The sequence below is a fragment of the Eurosta solidaginis genome, chromosome 5, assembly GCF_040869045.1.
Source record: "Eurosta solidaginis isolate ZX-2024a chromosome 5, ASM4086904v1, whole genome shotgun sequence".
In the NCBI taxonomy this organism is placed as follows: Eukaryota; Metazoa; Arthropoda; class Insecta; order Diptera; family Tephritidae; genus Eurosta; species Eurosta solidaginis.
In genome coordinates, this window is record NC_090323.1 from 147,006,423 (window position 1) to 147,032,085 (window position 25,663).

Consider the following 25,663-nt stretch of genomic DNA (forward strand, 5'->3'; position numbering starts at 1 on the left):
GATAGAGGAACAATGTGTTTCAGGCGGAAGGGACGGCTGGATTAATAATCAAATTTAATATGTTTACGTGAATACCTACCTGGTTTAACCTTACGGTGTCACACAAGGGTCTTATTGCATGATCAGTGGTCCAACGAAGGCTTCATATTTTCTGCCAAACACTTCAGTGCATGATAGTTCGTACCACATTACTTTGTAATTAGGTGCACAATCACACGATCTTACTTCAAAGGAGAAAATATTGTATATCCGTTGAGTATGCTTTATTATCAACTTATCTAAAAGTTAACTACCTCCCATGAGAGATGAAACCACAGTCCTCGCGTTATGCTGGCTATGTGGACCCATACCAAGTACGGAAACCCGTATACAACTACCTATGATACAGTTTATATAAATGACAATCGCTTTCCCTGTTCATGGCGGACACAGTTTTTAATAACGACCGAAAGAGATTCGTAGAAGGGATAAACGTGTCCACATTGCTTCCTTTGGAGTTATACACCTCTCATAGATTTGATGAGCCATATTCTTATAGTCGCCTTTTACGACAGGTAAGACCGGACCCGGACGCCTTATCCGGGGAGAATGGAAATGTAGGTACATTTTCTTGGCGCTTCTAATTGGTTATAACTTTCTTTTCTTCTGAGAGGATTGACACATAGTCGCCACTTACGACCCATTTACACAAAATATCAATATCTTTTAATTCCAAAAGCAATATAGAGTTTCTAAACTACATTCTACACTCTACTCACATAAACCTTACTCAAAACATAAATTAGCTAAACACTTTCAAATTAACGCTAACCAAATCTATTACCCCTAAAGAAGTCCCATAATGCCAATCACTATATGCCACATTAATGCCACAAAAGGGCACCCAAAAGTTCGCTTATTAATCATTAACTTGGTTTTAGCACTTAGTTTTCACACAACACTAACATGGGACTGAATTAAATATTGCGGGTAGTTATAAAAATAAATGTTGTGAATGAATGAAGTGGGGAAAGAAAAACGGTACAACAACACAAGAACAATAAAGAAACAAACAAACAAATATTATTATGCTAAAAAATCCGCCCCTATCAACAGCTAAAAACGCTACTTAACATGCCACCCTGTCAGTTTGCCACTTAAAAAGCGTAAATCAACATATTTAATTTTATTCAAATGTACACACGCACCACACACACACAAAAGCATATGGAATATCGAAGTATGAATGTAGTATGTGAGCATTGTAACAAAGTATGAGCGCCATTAAAGCAAACATACAAACACGAACAAAGACAACAACTTACAACAAAACAGGCTAACAAAAAAGGAAATACCAAAAAGAAAAAACTAACGAAAAAAGTGGCAACAATGTGCCACAAAAATGCTGACGAGTGATATGGCCAAGATATTTAGATGAACACGTGAGTAATAATGGATAGAGAGAGGAATTAAAGGTAGTGCAACGATGAATAAGGAGAGCAGTGCAGAGCGGGGATGTTTATACATAAACGCCAAATATAGTAAGCGTAGAATGCAAGAAAAAATATATCAAAAAAATGTTCAAACAAAATTTAAAAAAATTAAAAAGAGCAAAAGACACCCAAAACGGAGGAAGTGCGTGTGTGAGAGCAACAATTTAATGTGTCAAAAATAAAACCCAAACAAATTGACATATGCACATGTAATTATTATATTAAGCAGAAATGGAAGTGTCATGCCGCCTCGGCTGTGATGATGATGGAGCGCAGAGTATATGACGAGAGATATGCCTGCCGGGAGAGAGAGAGAGTGTATAATAGAGAGCTGATATGTGCAAAGGCTATGAGAGGACATACCCATTTAAAAAATAAATTGTGACAGGAAAGCCAGGAGTCGATTTAAGTACGCGCCGACAGGAGCGGTGACAATTGAAAGATGCGATGCGAATACATATTTAGGTATGTACATCCGTATGCATTAGACTGGTTGTTCAAAAAAAATTTACAAAAACGACGCTATTGTTCGACGGGTGCTCGAGATTTTCTTTATATTTCACAACTTAAGCTTTAAGATTATTGGAAGAATTGCTATTCCAAATGGTGGTCGGCCCACCTTAATTATGTATGTATTTGTTCGACGGACTGCGGAAACTTTGTAATATCTTCCTCAAAATAGACTTAGAAAATTTGCTGGAGGATTAAAAAGCAAGCGTATAAGTTACTTTAATATTTGGTAGTGGCTATTCGTCTGGGAAATTTTTTATCATCCATAATGTAGAAATTTATGTAAAAAGTCAAAAAAAAAAATAAAAACACAATAAAAACTAAAATCGGAAATTCCTGTATTGAGTTATTTGCACGAATGTGGGCAGCCTTAATGTTTTTTTTTTTTTCAATAATTATTCACCGATTTTTTTGAAAAATACAAACTACTATCTATACGCTTAACGAAGAACGCACACCTTTCTAAATTACTTTTAAGTGGATATGTCACTACGCCATGGCGTATGAGTAACTTATATTGGATCGATTTTCCGTCACCCCATGTCAAATTTGGTTTAAAACAAACCGGTTTTCGGATAGTGCGATCTTCAGTGTCATTCAGAGAACAAATAATTACACTGAAGATGGCACAACGCCGAATTTGGTTCGCCTCCAAGGCAAATTGGACAGAGATTACGGAAAATCGTTCGGCGTGTAAAGAAGGAAGTATAATCATAAGCTTTTTGAGCTTTATGCAGATATAAAGAAAGTGCAGCGAAGAAATACACAAAGGCTGCTTTGAAGAAGAAAATGCTTCGTCTAAAAACGTATTTCCATCGACACCAGCAATTTAAAGCACCTGTACGGAGATTGAATAGGCAGGTGGCAGAAAACATGAACTCCCTTAGTGCCCCGAATCGGATAACTGGCGTAACTTGTCACGAAACGGTCAAAGTGGTTGAGCGCCAATTCATGCTGAAGATGAATCGATGTAGCCGATTAATAATTGTTGCAAGTCCCCCAGTGCGATGATCCATCCTTTCGGTATCACCTTTTGGTGGACAAAGTGATATTGAGACAGCTTCAGAGCTGAACGTGACCTGTTGTCAATTAGTGTTTCGTTTTTTCGTTCACGAGACAGCCAATTAGTTTGGTGTATCACTTAGTGCTGGAAACCGACACTGAAAATGACAAAGTCAGTCAGCCTCAACCGGTTGAGAGATGTTAGTTACTTCGTGGAACAAAAATTTTCCGAGTGTTAAACCAAGGATCCCTTTCCTTGCACATCGTGGCGTTAAAGTCGCCCGGCATGATTTTAATTAAATGGCGGGGCAGTCATAGTATGACTTTTCTAGTTTCTCATAGAAGCAGTCCTCAGCCCGTCCATCCTTCTTCCTGTATGGCGGTGAGTTTTGCCTTTGCCTTGAAGAGGACATTCACCAACTGAAACAACTGGGATTAAGTATCTTTTCCTAAAAAAGATCAGGCGTCCCATGTGCATGCCCTCAAGTCATGGCCTTTTAAATAAAAGTCCGTTAAACTTTTATCATGGTCGTCATCTAAAAGTCGGAGAATACCTTCAACAGCTGGACTTTTATTATTATTTTGGTATTAGAGACGTTAAGATAGAGTATGTAATTATAAGTAAGATCATGGACACACTAAATCCTGTTTGAGATCTAGAGACTTTCTCCCTCAAGCGAAGTGTAGCATATGTTGATTCAACTTCTTACTACAGAAATGTTTTGAAAGTTTTGTGATTATGTCGTTTAGCTTTGTTGAAAGCGGCCTGAGTTTGGAGCAACCTAATACACAAGCGCATATGTATGTATGTATTGTTTGTAAACATACATAGATATGTACAATCATATACATATGTATGTGAATATAACCGAGTTTATATTTATTTATGTACGTGCCTATAACTCTCACACGTTTGAAGAGGGGTATGGGGCAGATAAGCAACATAAAAATTATCCACAAACACATACAACAACACAAACGTACACGAACACATACACAAATAACCATTCAACTCAAATGCGATAAGAAACATTATGAGCGGGACTAAGAGAGGGTGGTGGAATGGGCGCTAGCGAAGGTTTGGTGGACAGCGTAATGCTGCTGAATTGACGACTGCTGAGCTATGATGGCCAACAAAGGCAAAGAAGCAGAGCATAAAAAGTGGAAAAAATATAGAAAAAAAAAATAAAGTCAAAATGAATCAAAAGCATAACGTTTACAAAATAATCAACACAAGCATAGTAGCCGAATCAAAAAATAAGAATAAGAAGCAGCAGCAGTACAATGAAGAAGAATAAGAGCAAGAAGCAACAACCGAGATATGAACAACAAAATACAAATAACACAACTGCAACAACAACAATGCGCAACCTAAAAACAACCAATAACAACAACAAATAACCACAAAGCCTGGAGCGCGCAGCCGATTATTGTACCGGGTCGAGATGGGGGTGATGTAAAGGGTGTTAAAGAAGAATGAGCGCACCAACGAAACAAACTGAAAATGTGTGAAATTTAGACACATACATATTTACACAAAGAGGTTAAATAAAAAGACACACATACAAACGAGATAACAACAACGCATACAACTCAATAAAGCAAACAAATAAAGATTATGAGCAGCTCTGTAGAATGGTTAAAAACCAGGCGCAGAGGCTGTGGGTGTACGAGACAACAGCAGCAGCTACGTAGACGCCAACCCAACAGCGGGTGAACGAAGCAGCGCGCGGTGCAAACGAGTTCATAAAAACGTACTAAGCAACAATGTCGCGCGGCGAACTTACAGCACAGCAACAGCGCGAGTCGTATGTAGATAGCTGTGTTTGTATATACGACAAAGTAAATTTATGCCGCGAGTTGCCTTCGCCTGCAGCAGAGGGCGCGCTGTCACAGAAGCTTAGAAAACAGCTACGAGCCTCGCCAGCGTCGCAGGGCCAATGAATGTTTGATATAATTACGTACATACATACAAACAAACACAAATAAACACATACGAGCGCGAGCTGCCACACATATACACGGACACGCATTGCGGTCGTTCGGTCGTTTTGCGCCCGTTAACACATACACACACATGCATGCGCGTTTACAAAATTTTAGGCTGAAATGGGCGATTGCTTGTGTGAACGCGCGCTTAAGTGTGTGTGCAATTGAAAGGTAAAATAAAATTTTAGCTGTATGCGTGCGCGCTCCATATCTATGTGAGCTACGCTGTATAGAGCGTTAACGCAAGCAAGTTGAAAACACAATGCCACAACAACAAAATACTCTCACTTCACAATTGTTTCTCCGCTCTCTGTAAAACTGTATAGTCGCGCGAGAGCAGCGCGCAGGCAAAAATATATGCTGAAGGGCAGCAGTTGAATGCGAGGTAGTGGTGACAGAATCTCATACAAAATGTCTTATTATTTTTCGAAATTTTTTTTGTATCTAGGTGTATGCGTATATAACTGTGCGAAGTACGAAACGAATGCTGCCCGAAACGAGTCAGTCGCGGTAGCACCCTACACCACTGCGTGCCGCAACCTAAGTCTATAGTGGTGGTACGAGAAGGTAGCCCAGAGCACGTCGTCACTGTTGTGCGAAGCTGACAACGAGAAAAAAGCAACAACGACAACAAATGTAAGAAGCGAATGTACGAGAGCAGCCACCAAAAGCAAGACAGAAAAGCAGGCAGCAAAGCAAGCAACAATCACACAAACGAACAACGAGTCCGACAGCCAGCCCGGCAGTACTATACGGCTACACGAAACACATTTAGGTAAAGCAGTTTTTAGTTACGAGTTTTGTGCTGTCGCTGGCAGTTCGGTCGCTAATTGAAGTTTAGTTGCTTTCTGGTTGCTGTCAAATGTCGTCATGTTTTATTGAACGTACGCGCGACGCGGTAATAAAATAAATAGAAGGAAAAAATGTTGAGATAAAGTTAATAAATAAGAGCAAAACTAATCAATTCAATTAACGAAAGAGAGGAAAATTTTAATTAAGTCTTTGATTAATGAATAACTTATTAAATCAAAAAATTTGTTGTCAGCGCTGACAAATTGGAATAAAAGCGTTTGATTGATAAGTTAAAAGAAACAAAAGAAGTGATTAATTGTGAACTAACAGATTAATTGAACAAAATAAATTGAAAACGACTTTTTATAAAGTCAAGTGAGTGATAACACAAAATCAAGTGGCACAACTAAACTGAAAAGAAACAAATTTTGATCAAAAATATTTGTGCTGTGAAAGTTTTATCTCACAAAAACAAAAGGCAGTAAAAGTTTCAAGGAAATATTATTAAATTTTCAACGCCAACCAGTTAAGTAATTTTTGCAAAACAATAACAACACAAACTGGTGCACTGTGCAACAAAAACAACAACAACTATTAAAAGTGACAGCAGTGAAATTTTTTTGATAAAACTGCCACACAGTTGAAACTGAAAAAAGCCAGTTGCAGAAATTTCAGCGAAAAACAGCAACAAAGTAAAATAGAAACAACGGTAAACATAAACATACAATTACAGTAACAATATTACAACAAAAAAAGGTGGAGTGTACGAAAAACAAAAAGAACACAATTTTCAATTCAAAAATTTCTAGTTTTTTAAAAAATTAAAAATTTAAAATTTGTAAAAAAAATTTAATTGCAAGTGCATTATAAAAGTGTATGATAGCAAAAAAAAACAAGGAGAACTGAAAGCACAGTTGATAAGAGAAAAAACAAAAATTTGTAAGTGAATATTTCAAAAAAAAAAATTATAACAAAAACAAACCCTAAACTTTATAATTGAAAAACAACAACAATATAATTTAAACAGACAGTGAAAGGAAACGTGAAACATTTGCACAAATAAAAAATCGCATTTTAAAACCATACAAAATTTTTCAAATATTGCGCAAACAATCTTCTTAAATTTCAAAATATATAACAATTTCAATCCAACTACGCATAATAACAGAAATTAAATGCTTAATCTAAAAAATAAAAAGCCAATAGCGTGTGCACGAAAATTTTCGAAAATTAAAAATTTGAAAAACTACAATTTTTAAAATTAAAAATTTCAAAAAACCAAAATTCATTCCCATCAAAAATACGTAAATATATTTTGTGAAGCGAGAAAAACGCTCATATCTGTGCTTAAAGTGTAGCGTTTGAACGCTAAATGTTAGTTCAAGTTGCACGAATTTCACAAAGAGCCGCAGCAGCAAGAGCGGTCGCACGCACACACACTCATACACTAACGCTCAAAAGTGAATGAAAAACGCGTTGCAAGCAACAAAAGAACACATGCAAGCTGACTTAAGCGAGCAGCAGCAGCAGCAACGCCAGCAACAGCAGATAAGCCATAAAATGTAAACAGCTGAAAAAGCAAAAAAAAAATACTGCAAAACATTTTTTTGGAAAGAAAGTTTGTTGCTACAAACACTGAAAAAAACTAATTAAAATGAATCAGTCAAATCCAAAAATTTAATATTGCTAAAGCAAAAAAGTTCCTCAGCAACAAATAAAAGTAGTTTCAAAGAGTTCACACACTTCACTCAAACAGTATTATTAAAAACAAAAATTTACACAATTAAATTTATTGCAACAGCAAATATTCCTAATAAGTGAATAACAAAATTATCGATAAACAGTGTGCGATAAGAAAAAACAACTGTATTTAAAAAAAAAATCTGAGATTTGTTGGTAATAATTGCAAAATAAAATTGAACACAATTATACATTTTTTTTATTTCGAAAAAATTTCGAGAAAATTTCGAGAAAGTTAAAAAAAAACATTTCGTAAAAAACTTGTTGAACCAAAAAAACCAAAGTAAAACACAAAACCAAACAAACAAAACTTGCCGCAAAACAACACATTTTACTGTGCATGTGTTAGTGCAAGTAGCCGCACAAATAAATCAGTGTTAATGTTTGTATTTTTCGAGCGATGCAACTGATTGTTGACAAAATTCCCATGTTTTCGAAACAAACAACGAAACGTAATTCCAAAAAGTAAGTTGAAAACTTAAAATGTAAATTCAGTTAATAAGTATAATACAAATATCAAAAAAAAAACTCACAAATATAATAATAACAAGAAAACCACACCAACAATGCGCACTTGTTAAAAATTTGAGATTAAAATGAGTAATGAAATCCCAAAGTTTGTATGAAAACAGTAACAAACAAAGTTTTGAAAAAATTTCCGATTTGCAAAATTTTTTAAAATTGTATACAATTTATGATGTCGCTTTACAGCATTTGCATTCTAAATAAAACATTAAAAACTAATAAGAACACAAGCAAATAAACAAAAATAACAAACACAAGTTTTTAAGAAAGAAATAATTTAAGTAAATTTAATTGCAAAGTTGAGCAAACAAACCAAAAATTGCTTAAACAAAAAACTTAGTGCAAAGCAACAAAAAAAAAAATACAAATACAAAGACAACAACAAAAATAAAAACAGCAACAACAGTAGAAATAACAACAACAACAATAAAAAGAGCAACAACAATATTAACAGCAACAATAATTGCTTGTATTTGCACATCATTCATGGATTTTTCTAACTGAGATTTAGGTAAAACATATTCATTTACTGATATGATAACCTAAAAATTAGAAAAAAATGTTGATAGTATTTTATTTCTTTTGTGTGTGTGAATTTAAAAAAATAAAAGTTGTAACGCTGCTTAATTTCGCCACTTGTGCGGTAATGCGTTTTTCAATGAATGTTGTATACTGAAAATTTGAAATGTTTTACATTTATTTTTTTTGATATATTTTTTGTTTGAAATTTTGTTGCACATTTGCGCTTATTTTGATTAATTTGTACTTCTAAATGAACTGGAGCTCTTATTTAGTGTGTGTTTATTGTTGTTGTTGTGATTTGACTTTTTTTTATAAAAAAATGCATTATTTTTTATATTTTTTTTTAAGTTTTAAAACTTTTTTTTTTTAATTTTCTGATAATTTTTTTTGCTTTCTTATGCAAAAGATATTTATTTATGCAGTCAATTTAAATATTTGATTTGTTTGAATTTTTAAAAACTACAAAACAGAAATATAAAAAATTGAAAAAGGAATTTTTTCTTGGATATAAAATTTGTTCAATATTTATGTGTCATTCGTGTAAATCATCATAATTTTGCAATTTGTTTTGTTGTTTTACGTGCGTGTTTTTATAAAAATTTAAGAAATGAATAAAATTTAGAAAACGGAAATTTTCACATACTTTTTCAAAATTTTTTCAAGTGCTTTAGGTGATATAGCTTAAGCATTCTTTTAAATATGTATATACATGTACATGTTTAATATTTATTTTAAGCGACATTGAAATATACCAAAAAAATTTCTAAATGTGTGAAATTAAATGATCCTAGAAATCCTAAAAATACACGACATTTCCTGTATCTTAATCCAACTAACAAAATTGGAGTTAAGAAAGAATCTTTCGTGGGACACTCGTATATAATAAAACAATTTGCTATTTTACAAGTCTTATGCTTGCTAGAGTTGGAAGATCCCGAAGTTTTTGAAGAACAACGTTACTTGTAACTGTGACATCTGTAGTGTCTTCAACGCAAAGTGATTGAATATAAAGAGAAATTTGACCTCAATCCCAGTTCACAGTAACGCTTACCTGTGATCGTTATCACTAGCCTATTCACAACTCTTGTACCAACTGATCAATATAATGCGAAAATGTAAATCAATTAATCCAAAAGTTTTGCTGTTATTGACTGACAGATGGCGCAGTCACAGCTTACTATCACATCTACCACTATTCTGTAAAGTCACGGGCTCAATGATTCACATTGCCACTGCATTTTTCTTGTGACGAGAGCTGTGATTGCCGTTATTTGTAAGCAGTATTACAAACGAGACTCAGATGCTGTCACAGCCAATCAGTGACGGCGATATATTCGTCTTAAATTTTTTTTCAACACTTGCCTACACTTTCAAATACAATCATACATATGCTAACTAAAGCTTTCAAATATGTCCTGACAGTATAGTTTTCTTCTTTTCGGAAAGAAAAATTCTCAAAATTCAAAACTGTATATCCTTAAATGCTAAAAATATTCAGCAAAATCATAAGAAAAATAAGAAATTATACCGTAAATCAAAATCAAATGCGAGTAGTCGTAAATGTGCCGTGAGTGCGAACCTCTGCTTACATCTCAAATTTCCGTGAATAGGACTTCGAGATAACACAAAATTTGTATATGTATTTGAATCACTGTTACTTCCCAACGCCTCACTTTTGGAACTGCTGTCATCAGCATCGCTGTTGTCAGCCCAGAAGATTGCCAAGACTTAATAAAATGCCCAGCTTTCCAAAATTAGAACCAATAATGAAGAAAAAACGTAAAGTACCAGCAAAATCAAAACAATGTAAAACAATATGCAACTGTGGAGAGCCAAGCAAACTTGATACAAATATAAAAGAAACGAGTTCATCTGTTCAAAAACATAACAAAAATAAGCAAAACAAAGCTACACGAAATGACAAATCTAAGAGTCCGCATATAAGTACTAACGAAACTAATCCCAACTTCGTAAAGGAGTATAAAGATAAAATCGCACACGATCTTCAATCTAATAGCACAGAAGGTTACACTAAGGCAAGCTCTACACATTTTGTGAAAAAGTACCAAGACCTAATAACTGGGAGTTTAGTTCCGTGCAGTACTAAAACTTGCCCCCATTTGATAGAACCGCAAAAAGAGAACGATACAATAAACCTTATAACAGAACGCTCACTTGATGTGACTGTCAAAACGATCCGAAACCTTACAACAAAGCAAAAAGAAACGTTAAACAAAAAAGCAAAGCTTGAAATCTCAAAGAAATGTACCAACGAAACTTGTCGTAATCTCAATAACAACTATGAAACAAAAGTTCGTAATGAAAATAAAGCCGATAATACAGAACAAGCTTCTAGTGAGCCTTTCACCCTTCTCGTAAAGAAATTTACTAACTCCAAGACAAAAAAGGAATCTGTTGAAGATCCTAAAACATGTAAGCCATCTAACAGTTCGCGCTTAAAAAAAACGTATAACGTTACTTCCGATAAAAAGCAATTTTCAGAAACAGAAGATACTTCTTATAGTTTGTCTAAGGAATCAGAAAGATCTTATTCAGAGAAACAAAATTCATTATCACGTCTTGAAAAGAAAGGCATAAAAAGTCGTTTAAGAAATACTGATACAGGAAATCTCGAATCAAAGATTGGTGAAAGCTCGAAAAGAATATTTAAAAAACATGAGAAGTCTTGCATAGGAACCATAGATGCGAAGAAGAGCAAAATATGCACGCCAACAAATTGTCCGGAATTACTAAAAATATTTGAGAAAACCAATAAACAAGCGCCAAAAACAATTGACCTTTCAACTGTAAGTACAAGTAAGCAAGAGCTCCTACTTACTAAAAAACAAAAAGAGATAAAACAACAAAACTTGACATCAAAACAATCTTTATTATCTGAATGTAGTGGGTATAACTCAACAATAAAGGAGAAAGAGCTCCAGCAACAGCAAAACTCTACATCTGAGCCAATGGGTAGAAGACGCGCTATGGTAACAGAAATGCCAAATCTTACCTCTTCGTATACAACTAATGATAGTGACTCACAATTTCAGTTTGGATATAGCAAACCACTTAAAGAGAAACCGAAGAACTGTATAGAAAGACCGAAAACCCCTAAAATCCAAACAATGAAGCATACAATCTCACAAACAGCAACAACAGATACTGAAACTCTACACCATCAGAAGAAAAGGGATGCCCAAAAAAAGAGCGCAAAAGAAGAAGTTACTTCAGAATTATCAATAGAGCAATTAAACAAACTCGGAAAAAATCATGACAGCAAAGTAAACAGAAAAACTAACATAGAGTATTCGTATAACACGAGCTCAAAGCCAACTAATAACAAAAGCTCTAGAAGTATATCATCACGCAGTCCAGTACATTTTGAAAACGAGTGCATATGTCGCTCACCGCAGTCTGTTCGAAGTGTTGTGAGAGTAAGGGACTCACGTGAAAGATTAGCAGATTTCGCGCAGCAACAAAAAAATGGTAAAGAGAATTCCTCATATAAAGCATTTAATCATACGAAAGCACTTAAAAAATCTAAACGAGATTCATCAACTGATTGCCAGCTGGAGTGTGTGTGCGTGAAATCCGAATCTGATCTAGGTTTTAAGAAAAAAATGTACGACAAAGATGAAAAGTTAAGCGTAGAATCACGCCAACAGACATCATCAAATGAATTATTAAGCCGACATAAATTCAAAGATAAACCATCAAGTAAATTGTTTAGTTCACATAAAACGCCATCCAAGTCCTGCGAATCTGGGCAGAAGATATGGCAAGAAATTAGTTCGACTCCAACGCTGGAGAGAGTTGCAAACAAGCGGATCACACCGTCTTTTACAGATAACTCTAAGTTGGCACTATTTTTCAAAGAAGAATCCTGGTATGTAAGCACGGACACAATCGAAGACTTGTATGATTTGAAACGAGATTCTTCAGGTGCGACAACAGAAATTGAGAAACGCATACGAACCACATCTTTGTTCTCCGACACAGAGGACAGTCTAAAAGACTTGAACTCGAATACGTTGAGAGAAAAATTGCATATAAATAATACCAAAAATACACCAACTAAGAAACGTGATAAAATGTATTTGGATATAACTGCAAGCGTAAGAGATACACTTGTTTTAAAAAATAACGAAGAGGCCAGTTTATACAACGAAAGACTGCAAAAGAGATCCGATGTTGGTTTTGAGAGGTTAGATAAAAATATACAAACGCAAATTGAAGTTAAGGTCGCATCAACACAAACATCTCAAATATATGAAAAAATTCAAATAAAATGTTGTTGCAATAATGAGCCGGAGAATGAACAATCACCAAAGGACTGTGAAAACGATTCTAGAAATTTTAAGCCAACAAAATCTAAGGAAGTTAAGAGCGAGCGTGAAGTAAGAAGCCCCAAGTACCCTGAATATAGTAAAATGTCCAAATATCATATGAAAACCCAAATTCACACAAGCGATCGAAAAGCAAAAAGACCACAAGAAGCAAGAGAAGAAAGAGGGGCAAGGCATATTAGAAGCTCCTTATTAAAAGCTGACAGCGTTTTACTAACAAAGCTATTGCACACAAAGAGAAATCAAAGAGCTGACGACTCCTCAAGCACTTTATCTGAATGTTTCTGTACAAAGAAACAAACAGATGAAAACATGAGGGAGATGTCAAAACGAGACAACAAGTTGGAAAAAAAGAACTTGATGATGCAAAAAAAATATCAAAGCCGAAAAGTACCGAGTCCCAAAGACTCTACATCAACTGCACTTAGTACAATAGAGCTAAAGCCCAAACAAAAAGAATCACATAAGAAAGAAGAAAATGTCATGCAAAAACCTGCACGCAGATACGCCGTGAGAGAACAAACTGTAAGGACTACGCCAGAGAGCGCTCATAGACAACAAAAATATGAGACTAGCGGTTTGGAGATTAGCAAATGTTTTTGTAAGAAATTTATACCCAATTGTGTCAAGGCACTAGCTTCAGGAGATACCAGAAGACATACTTTGATGAATAGTAATAATCAAAAAATTTCTGAAACAGATAATTTAAAACGTTCTACCTGCACATGTAGCTCCAAAGATAGTTACTACAATCAAACCTACAACGATGATAAGAGCATGAGAGAGATGCAGATAGCGCTAATAAAGGCAGAGCATAAGCAAGCAAAAGACATGAGAACAGTAAGATCAAGCAGGGAATCTGCACGTCAATCAGATTCACTTTTCTTCCAGGAAACATTAGAGAGTACAGTGAAACCCGAAACAGAAAAGAGACCTGATAAGAGATCTAAAGACGCAACAGAGAAAAAAGATAGTTTAAGAAATGTTGAGGGTACAAAGGAGAAGATAGAAACACGAGAGCTGAAAAGTTATAATAAAAATGTGCATGGTAAAGAAAACCAAGAAGGAAGAAGTACCAGAGAAGATCGAAATAGCAAACTTCTAAGCTCAGCTAAGTCACAGAGTCAAATAGGAAGCTTAGAGCAAGCTTTTGTTTTGCAGCAGCCACCTAAACCTAAAAAACAAAGACCATCGCAGCGAAGTAATGAACAAATAGAAGCTAGAAGTGCTTTAAAAATCTCTACGCAAGAAAACATAGGTAATTTGCAGAGCCTAACTAGCTCAGAGAGCCAACGAGAAAGCTTAGAGCGAGCTTTTATTTTACAACCGCCACCTAAACCTAAACCCAAGCCAGTTAGAAAAACTCAATCAAACCAACTTTCAGAGGACTCTTTCAAGTATCCAACCCTTTATCAAGAATTCAGCCATATAAAGCCAGAATAATGTGGAGCGCTAAGAGATTACAAAGATAATTAAATGAAATATTTGAAGGTAATTGAAACAGCTGAGTAAGAATTTATAGTTGCTAAGTGATCATTTTAAGATGTAATAAGGAAAGATTGCTACTGGAAATACAATTTTATACAGTTACTTTATGGACTGACTGAAAAGACAAAAAATATTTTCAAAGTCCGTTTGGAAAATTCATAAAAATTTCTTAGATGAAAGACTGGTCGACCTCAAGGTAAGACAGAGATCAAAACTCTTAAAAATGGTCAAAAGTTTTTCAAATATGAATTTAATATGAAATCTATTGGATTATAAAAAATCAATAAGTTGAGGTAGAAGGAAGCAGGGAGTCGATAACGGAAACACGGCCAATTTTGTGATCAAAGAATAAACGATATATGAAGCGAAAACTTGAAGATACAAAAACGCTGGGAATCAGGAGAAGGAAATAAAACGGTAGAGCTTCTATCGCTGAAGCTGAGTAAAACTTTAACTTAAAAAGAAATATGATCACTAGGAAGAAATACAAAAATAGATAAATACTCGTATATGAAATACATGAGGAGGAAGACACGAAAATAACATTTTATATGGAAATAACAAACTGCAACGGAATGCTGTATATTACCATGGCATGAGCGAAAAGCATGCAAAGATTGATCATGTAAACAGAGATCCGTTGTTCGATAATGAGAATGCAAGAAAAATAAATGCAAGCAAAAGTTGATTAAAAAGACGAAAACTTAGAGAAAAAAGACAATCAACGTTTGCTAAAGTTAAGTCAAATATTGATTTAACTGAAGGGAAAGCGAAGTAGCGATAATACGTAATCTATGAGAGAGTCATAACAGTGTAAATTGAAAAAAAAAAAATGCATAAAAAGGCATATTATTTAGCAATAATGGGGAAAGAGTAAAAAACAAGAAAATTCGAAGCTCGCTTTTAAAAAAAATGTCTAACAAAATTGATAGTAGCAGCGATTAAGAAACCTCTGAAATATCGAAGATCACTAAGACAAGATCGACAAACAATGATCAAACAACGATAAATACTGTAAAAAGTGAAAAATGGCAATGAGATAGTAATAAAAAACAACAAAAATAAGCAGAGAGATAACAAAATTAGCAAAATGGAAAGATAGAAGCAAAAAGTAGAAAAAAAAGAAATAACACGGCGCCATCAGTGATCATCAAAGTTGAGTGTTGAATGGCAGCATGTGATATGCAAAAAAAAAATAGTAAAGACAAGCTAAGTGACAATAACTACAATCATTATTTAAAAGAAAGACAAAAATATTATTAGAATGGAGTCATTTTTGCAAACAAAAATTGTTTGCCAAAGTCTGTGATCAGCAAGATCAGTAGAAGCACAGCACTATTAATAAACTCAAATGAAAAAGAGGTAAAGAGATCAAATATCAAATACGCAACATAAGTGCATAATAAACACATGAAAGAATGATATGGAGTGGAGGTGATCTTCAGTCAGGTACGAAATCTACGATCAGCAGAAAAAGAAGAGAAGAAGTAAAGTTGAAAAGAAATATGCCGGTATTAATTTATAATGAGAGCTACCAAAGAGGTGGGAAAATCTGAAAGTATATCAAAGAAATAAATTTATATAAGTAAGTTTTATTGTTATTGTAGAAACGCAAAATTCGTTCTGATTTGACATTCTACTTTAAGGCGAAATGGGTTCGACTTCGTTTTGTTATCACCCAAAGCGAATCTATACAAGGTAATGGCAAAGCCAACTCAACCCAATTCACCGTGCATAAGAATGTAAAGTCAGAGCTAAATTTGCATTGATTACGATTAACTGAAATATCGTTGAACCAAGGCGTTGCTTGGAAATTATCAAGAAGAGCAGTCAGCTGATAGGATAACACCACCTAGTACTGAATTCGCTTTGGTTATCACGTTATATTGATTCGCCTTGAACTTGGCAATGCTATTCTTTGTTTATTAGTTTTTAGTACTTTTTACTCAGCTGTTTGACTTTTCGCTCAAATAAATTTCATAAAAATTTCAATCAACAAACATTTTTTTTAATGATTTTATAAACTAGAAACAAAATTTAGTTGAGCTGCATAAATAAAAAGCCCAGCTGCTGCAAGCAAAAAGAAACAATTTTCGCATTTCAAATAATCACGCCTATTCGCTTTTGTTTTCGCGCTCACCAAAAACTTCTTACGGCCGCTCTAATAATTTTCCCAAATCACAAAACAAATACATATGTATTCAAATTCAGTGACCTATATATATAGAAAAACTACAACAATAACAAAAACATGTTCGTGTTCTTGCACACGCTTCATGACAGCGAAAAAGTCGAGTGTGAGTCAAGTCAACAGGGCAAGCGGTGGTGCGGAATTACTAAAGACGGAAAGGCGTTCAAGAAAACTTTCAAAATTTCTAAGCGCTAGTGGTGTAACTAGATTTATTAGTTTGTTTACGCGGTGAGTACAACTGCGCGTGAGAAAAGTTATGTAGCACCGCGCATGTGGGAGGTTGAATGTATGTATGTATGTATGTAGAAAATCACATATTGATGTGTGGAATAATTGTGAGCATCGATAAAGCCTTTGAACTTTCGTGTGATTGCTTAAGTTTAAAAATCGTTAATTACTTTATTTTAGTGAACTCAAATATTTGTGGAAACAAGTAAGAAATTTTACACATCTCTCTCTCTCTCTTATTGTTGCAGTAAATCACGATTCTATCCCACAAAGTATTTGGATGATTGTTTTAAACAAAGTTTACGCTACTGAGTCTTTGGGACGACTTTTCATGACTTTGAAGTGGTTTAATTAGCGAGTAAAAGGTGATTCGAAAATGATTCGCTCGCTCGATAAAAGCAACTCACATAGGCGTTTTAAGTTTTTTTTTTTTTCTGATGACTCAGGTGAAGGCTAAACAATGTTTAAAGGAAGGATTAGTAAAAGACTCCCAGAATATCAAGACAATTCGGTAGGAGTAATAGGATAATTCAGTATAAAAAGGTGTTATAGCATCAGCTGTTTGCTTTTTCTTGGAATTTGTTCGGCAAAATATGGCACACGATGAAGTCAGTAAAAAGAAATGGACTGTAATTTTCTTTTGATTTGACATTCTGCTGTGCGGCGAGTTTTGTTTAATTCGCTTTGCTTTCACCTTGTGTAAATTCGCATTAGCTATTTACGTCTTTGCCATATTTCACATTAGGCAAATTGGACTCGAATTCGCTTTGCTTTTACTAAGACGAATTCAGTAAATAGCAGAATACGTGTTTTTGTGATTTTCTAGGAAATTCTAGTAACATAAGATCAAAACGAAATAACGTACATATTCTTATAATTAGAAATTTTGTTTTTCGGTGAATTGAGTCTGAATTCACTTTGACTATACTTTGTTTAGATTCGCCTTGACTACCTCCTAGTAAAGATTCGCCTCGATTAAGTAGTAAAGGCGAATTCAGTAAAAATATACAACTTAGTATAAGCAAGACGAGCTGAGGAGAAATTTGGAACAGCTAAGTTCTACCTAATTGTTTTCTTGGGGAATCTCGTATTAAAGAATTCCAAAGTATGACAAAATTAGCAAAAAATTGTTTCACCATCGCCAAACGTACATATATACTTAATCCAAGCACCCCAGCGGGTTAGGGGGCTTAGAATATATCCGCGGCAGGTATGTCTTTCGTGAAAGGCGACTAAAATACCAAATTGATTCAAGGGATTGCCAGCGCAATATATAGTTTTCCCAACCCAATTGTCAACCTCACCTACCCGTGGAGAATTCTGTCTCTGTAACAATCGAGGCTCTGGCGACCCCAATTTCCTTATGGATCTAAGGGCGGGATGGCCCAGAAGGTTTCATGTGGTCTTACCAAAACGTTCCCGTACCTTAATGGTGCTTGTTACCAGAACGTACCGGATATGCATCCGGCAAAGGACCATCAACATCGATAACACTCCCCAGGTCGTTCGCTACAACAACAAAAACCTAATCCAAGCTAAGGCAAATGTTTACAAATTGAAAGCTGGCGAATTCAGATATATTTAACCATGGTGCCGAATGTCAGTTCAAAATAATATACATATGTGGTTTTATACTGAAATGTTGAATTTTTTTAGCTGTTATTGAGCTTTATTGAATTCGCCTTGATATGTAACTTGTATAGATTTGCCAAAGGCGAATTTAGTACATAGTGATATTAAGCCTATAGCTGATTGCTTCGCGATTTATCTAGCACAATCTAGTGCACACAAATTTTTTTTGATTTCCCATTCTCTGGCATGGCGTATTGGAACTGAATTCGCTTTCTTTTTATCTTGTATGGATTTACCATGGATACAATTGATGTTAAATAAACTTCTCTGTATTCTTTCTCTAACAAATCTGGATCTATGTTAAACCACTTTAGGGTTAAACAATATACTCTTTAACGAAAATGGCATATATTGACATGAAACAATTTCGAATTTAGCTTATCAATACAAATTTATTAAAGGCTTTTATGGTTAAGGAAACCCACAAAAATCTTAAGACCCAACTATCACCTTTTCGTAATTCAACTTATGCTATTTGAAAAAAAAAATCATATATAAACTTATTTTAAATAGACCATTTTTGGAGTGTTACTGAACTTTTTTTGTTGTTAATTTTTTATCACACTTGTTATTCTGCACACCCTAATTTACATACAATTTAAGCTACATTGACTTCAAGTTTATACCGTTATATGCTCATACATATTTACTAAGGTTTAGATATTCAATTCATAGTTGGGCATAGCAAAATTTTTGGGCGGTGTTTTGAAGCAAGGTTCCCACACGCCTAGCATAGCAGGTATTGTCTAGTTAGCTTGAACCCACTGTATGCATAAGATTCTATTGGTAATGCGATAAGTTCACACTACCTCTTTTATTCTACACCTTTATAAATATTAGTAACTAAATAGTACCAAATTTGTTCACTTACCCCAGAGGCACTAAAATATAAGACACTATGCCCAACTATGTGCAATTTTTTGTCACTCTGTGTGTTGCTACGTTTTTTTAGTTTTGCTGATAAAAATGCCGCTTAAAAATAGAAAATTAACTGGAAAACTAGCTTATCTTTTGAGGTTTGTTTTACCTACATTTTTTTCTTTTTTTTTATTATTTTTTTCTCTTTTGCGGTGCGCAAAACAAAGTTGTGATAATTATTTTGGGTCAAATTTTACCTTAATGTGTATATATATAAATAATTGTTCATAGTTAATTGTGTTTTTGCATTGCGAAATAATTTTGTATATTTGCGTGTTTATCAAAATAACAGAATAACAAGAAAGCCAGGGTATTCACAAAATTTGTCACGAATTTCGATAACCAAGCAAAAGAAAAAAGTATGTCTGTTAATTTCTGTGAACGAATTAATTTTAGGTCTTTTATCTCTAAATCTGACATACCCGAAGAATATTCTTTATTTATTTTGCCGTTTTCTGGTGTATTGGCAATTTTAATAAGAGCGAAATTCACTTTGATATTTTTCCAAAATCGCATCTTCCTTCTCAATTAAGCTCTCAAAAATTTCGTTTTGAAAAAGAAATTTAAAAAAAGTTAGAAAATGAAAGTTAGAAATGATCCCTATTTTTATTCTATTTTCTGTCTTGCATATTTAGTAAAGTTATTAAGGTACGGAACTATTTTTCGCACTAAAAGATACTGCGAAGCAATAAAAGCCACATTCTTTCTGTATTGTCCATCTTCAGTGTGACTTTCCGATCTAAATAAAAGCTTAAAGCCACAGCTATCACTCACAATAGAGACGGTTTGAGGTCAACGAAAAAAACTGACGCCTTTTAAAATATCGCCAAACAAATACTGTGTTGTGCCACCTTCAGTGTTATTTTGCGATCTAAGCGAAATAACAAAGATACAGCTATTATGCCCAACGAAGTAAATTTAAGATTAAAAAAAATAATTCACGAATTATAACGATATTTGATACCGGGTTCCTTTATTGTGCCATCGAAAAGTAATTCATACCTTATATCAATCTTTAAAATACTTACAAACCGGCGTCTGTGTTGTGTCATCTTCAGTGCTTTAAATGAAATTTTAAATTTTTAATGAACATTCTTAACGAAACATAAAATGTTCGCTATGTTAATACCTCCCAGTTTTTTCTTTTCTTTTTGTTAAAATCGATCCACAAAAAGTCTAAACCAGAACTCATACACATATTTATTAGATTTGGATGCTCCTGTTGACTCTTCATACTTTTACCAACATAAATATAATCTTACATATATATACATTCCTTCTCATCCAACATTTCCCGCATTTGCTACGTATGTAAAAAAGAGTTTGTTACCCGCCTTTCCCCCTCCGTAATATAAAAATAAAATTTTCTATTATTACCCACAACCAAAGGCATTGTGACTCTTGTGGCAGGGTAGGAGGCAAGTCAACAATAAGAAAATTCTATATGTTGTTGTTATTATACCTTTCATGAACATGAAATGGTATATTAACTTTGGTCCGATGTTTGTAACGTTGAGAAATATAGAAGATAGACTCACCATTAAGTATACCGAATTGATCAGGGCGACGAACTGAGTTGATATAGCCATGTTCGTCTGTCCGTTCGTCTGTCTGTTTGACGCAAACTAGTCCCTCAAATTTTGAGATATCTCAATGAAATTTGGCACAAGGATGTATTTTTGTATTATATTAGACATTTGTCGGATCCGGTAGGATCGGACCACTATAACATATATCTCCCATACAACCGATCGTTCAGATAAAACGATTTTGGTCATTCCTGCCGCAATTTAGAAAGTATAAACGTGAAACTCGGTGATATATATTTTAATATATCATAGAAGATTTTTTGAAAAAATCACTCTGATCGGAGCTATATATAGTATATATCCCATACAACCGGTCGTTCAGATAGAAAATTTTTTGCCAATTTCTTCCTTAGTTTCCAATATAAAAACGTGAAACTTGGTGGTATATATTCCAATATATCATAGAAGATTTCCTGTAAAAATCATTTAGATCGGAGCTATATATAATATATATCCTATACAACCGATCGTTCAGATAAGGGTTTGTATTTTATATTTATCTTAAAAATCGTTTAGGTATGTACATCTGTTCACTATATATTTCTTATCTTATACATCCGATTATTTAGAGATTACGAACGGGATAAGATTATTGTTCAGCCCCATTCATGAAAGGTATGAAGTCTTCGGCACAGCCGAAGACAGTCCCGTCCTTACTTCTTTTTTTTTTTGTCTTTCTTTTCTTCAATTTTGAATTGAGTCCAAGAAATTGTTACGATATGCTGGTATTGTTGTTGTAAATATATACATTTTATGCATTACTTTGCTATTGTAAATGCATACTTATATATGTAGGTACGTAGATATCGTGGCGGCTACTTTAACACTCCGGCTCTGGCAGCAGCGCAATTCATTTACTTGGCACTTTCTTTATTTTAGTTTTTCTCATGTCTCTGTTGTACGAGCTGTGGTGAGGCAGCTGGAGCGCAGCGACCTCGTAAACGAAACGACCGATTGGCAGATCATTCACTTATAAGCTATATATATGTACATATGTACAACGTATGCATGGAGTTAGTTATATTTGTTGTTATTTTATTTTGGTATTTCCTTAGCTGCCTTGTTTAGGCATTACTGTGCTGTTGTTGTTGTGCTCTCATGTCGATCAACACATGAGAGTAGGTTGCTGGCTTGCGCGCCCAGTAGACAATTTCATCGCTCTTTAGAGTTGTGCTTTTGCGTTCATTTCAGAGATTCGGTTCTTTCGTTCCTTTTCTGATGAACGAACAGGTTGTTCTTTTTGTTCATCAGTTCCTTTTTTTTCAAGCAAATTTGTTCACTGCTGCTCACACCCACGAAAATAGTCAACAAGTATAGATGGCGGTGTGTATGCAGCAATGCTTTGTGCAGGTATATTTAAATGTGTTATTAATAAAGACGTTAATATATATAAAACATATATATATATATATATATATATATGTATAATTAACTTCAAAAAAGTTACAAATTTCGGAAGATCCAGGAAGTTGAAAAAGTACAGACACAATATGGAAATATGGACTTTTCAAGTATAATAAATGTAAGAATTAGTTTCTTACAAAAGATGTTTTTCATGAATAGTCACACATAACTTTTTGTAGCAGTGCCACACATATCTTTAGTGTAAGTGGCATCACCGACATTCGTACTTACTGTGAATTTCTACGTATGTATGTATGAATTTACAATGTTCCCGAAAGAGAAGAGAGAAAGAATAACATTAGATAAAACGAACTAAAAGAACAAATAGAACCGAAATCGAAGATCTAGTTCACTTATTCAGTTGGGAGACCCAGTTAATTGAACAAGTTTAGAACGAAACGACTCAACTCTATCGCTCTTGATGGTTTTCCAATATTTGACGGAATATGACGTTTAAAGTCATTGCATTACTGATGTTGCATTCTCAAGCAGCGCAATTGTGCTATTTACGTAGTTTGTGCCTTGCAGGCAAAGTAATTTGTTTTAATTGTCTAGAACTCTCTTTTTATGGAGTCACAATTAGTCCAAAGTTGCAATTAATAACAACTAAAATCAAAATTTACTTTTTTACAGTGGCAGCTAATCAAAGTAAGGACTACAACTGGCATTTTAAAGTCATAACGAATAAACGTCAAAACTTTGAGACAAAAAAATTCAAACTAGTTTGTTTTCAATCACATATAATCTTGAACAAATTGTTACAACTTTTTGTGCAATCACAACTAATCAAAACAAAGTTTCAGTTGAGTTTGTAGAAAGTTTCAACTCGGCTATTTCAAATTTAAATTCAGCTTGATTGCGTTCACATTTCATCTGAATAAAAATATTGAACTACCTTTTATATATTCCCATTTATAAAAAAATGAGGTAACATTTTTACAATCACAACAGTTCTAAATTAAATGCTGAAACTAGCTGTCTTATAGCCACAACTAAGTCGCAACTAATTTAATAAAATGTTACGCGAACATTTCAACAATCAAAAGTAATAAAAACAAGTTTAATTAAGCTCATTCACATTCACAACTTATCAAAAAAATATTTGCGACTTCCTTTTTTGCAGTCACAACTAATCAAAATACATTTTAAATTAAACTTATTTAAAATCTCAGCTACCTTAGTTAAATTGTAAAACCTTGATTGCAGTCACTATTAATCTAAATTAAAATATCAAACTAACTTTCTTGAGACCTAAATAAAAGATTTGAGCTCGTATTTTCGAAGTCACAACTAGTTTAAGTACAATATTTTTCAATTATAATTATAGCTAAGAAATCTTTAGATTGGCATTTCTAAAGTCACAATAACTCAAAACAAATATTTTAATCTATTCCGTTTCCAGTCACGACTAATAAAATTAAAACCTTTAAAGTAGCATTTCTAAAGTGACCGTAATTCAAAAGAAATATTTAAATATTATCTTTAGTATTCTAAAGTTGCAGTAACTCCAAATAAATATTTCAATCTATTTCGTTCCCAATCAGGACTAGTCAAAATAGAATCTCTATATTAGCGTTTTTAAAGTCACTATAACTCAAACTAAATATTTCAATATTTTCCATTTCCAGTCATAACTACCCAAAATAAATATTTCGTACTATTTCGTTTCCAATCACAGCTAACAAAAAATAGAATTTTTCAGTTCTCAATTCTAAAGTTACAATCAATAGAAATATTTCAAATTATTTTGTTTCAAGTCATGACCAGTTAGCGTTTCTAATGTAGCAACTAATAAAAATAATAACTTTAAACTACTTTATCCATACCCAGTCACAAAAAAGAATTGGATTTAGCGTTTCATAAGTTACAACTACAACAACAGCTGTCTCATTCCTCACAAGGCAAAATTTGCTTTGTGAAGTATCCTGATCAGGGGCCTGTAAGTAATCCCCTAAAAGTTGTCGGCAGTGCTGTCTGCTCAATTTGTGTTTTGCCCGCCTACAGCCTTGATGCTTTCCAGTCTTAACTTTGCAAGAAAAGTCTAACCTTGGCTTTGATGGCCGTTAACTGTTTCGGGACCACAAAAGCCTGTTAAGAGCACGCTCTTGCCACGTGATCAGCCACTTCATTCCCTAAGAATCCCTCATCCAAAACCAGTTTTTGATCTTTGTGAGTTTTGGTTCAGCATTGACATTGCTTCAAGGAACTCAACTCTAAATAATTCCTTCAGTAAAAGCAATGAAGACATGCAATTTTTTGGTATTTGAAAGTGCGTATGTCATTACTGACGCTATTGATTAATAGCCTACTCCACCAAATCACAAACGGATAGTATAGCTGATAATTGGTCTACAATTCAGACCGCTCTCAGTATATGGCGGATTTCGCAATTTACCAATACTGGTAAACTCTAAAATGACCCGTAAAAGACTTGAAATTGACGAATGCCTCTTCCATCAGGGTATTTACAACGATATATATATGCCCAACTGTGTGCTGCTGTATTAATGTTACTTGAATTCTTGTTTTTGGGCAACCAAATATACATTTGGATGCACTTTGTTATTCATAGTTTCCCTTCAAAAGCGGATGCAACCATAAAATACTAAAACGATATACCTAAGTCCAAAGAGTATGTAGCAGATAGCAGATATTTTTAAATGAAGACAAATGCAGCTAAGAAGTGTCTGTAACATTGTAAGCAAAAAATCATTCATGTGCATGTTTGTATGTATATATACATACATACATCTATTCCTTTGAATTTCTTTCAGCATCTTCACTCTTTACTTTGACTCTGTGCATTGATGCTGCTAGCATCTTGCATCTATTTTTCTATACTTTGTTAGTTTGTTAGTTTGCTTTCTTGATTTTCGCAATTCCATCAAACCCAATGCCCTTCGTAGTTTTAAAGTAACTTTGTATATATGAATGTATATAAATGACATACTACATATACAAACGTATGTATGCATATATATGTCCTCTTGTAAATTTCATCCTTACTTTTTGGTTTCGTTTCTTTTCTTGGACACTTCATTCAAATAACAAAATCGTTTCCCAAGACTCCAGTAAAGCAAAATCTAAAAGGTACAGCGCAAAAAAAAAACCGTAGCAATAGAAAAAGTTAGTAAATGTTAATGGTGTATGTTGTTGGTATAGAAAATTTTATAACAGTCAGCTTATTTTTTTGGCTTGATTTTTCTTTTTTTCTAGTTTGCCGTTATCTAGGTCTTTTACTAAGAACAATGCCCTTATGCAGTAAATTTGTTATTCCATTCTAAATATTACTTGTTTGTTGGCACATCTGCC

At 34.0% G+C, this 25,663-nt stretch overlaps 1 protein-coding gene across 6 annotated transcripts in view; it reads left to right on the forward strand.

Annotated features, from left to right (window-relative positions):
- Nucleotides 1-5,449: 5,449 nt before the first annotated feature.
- The window catches only part of tna (tonalli), a 122,635-nt gene continuing 102,421 nt past the window's right edge, over nucleotides 5,450-25,663 (forward strand). Inside the window, exons 1-2 of one of the 6 annotated variants that reach the window (XM_067791107.1) lie at nucleotides 5,450-7,970; nucleotides 8,217-8,541. Coding sequence is in view for 2 of the 6 variants with exons in the window: in XM_067791101.1 (XP_067647202.1) it covers nucleotides 16,585-16,808 (224 nt within the window). In the remaining 4 variants the exon portion in view is untranslated. The other 5 variants (XM_067791102.1, XM_067791104.1, XM_067791105.1 and 2 more) reach the window with 5 other exon arrangements.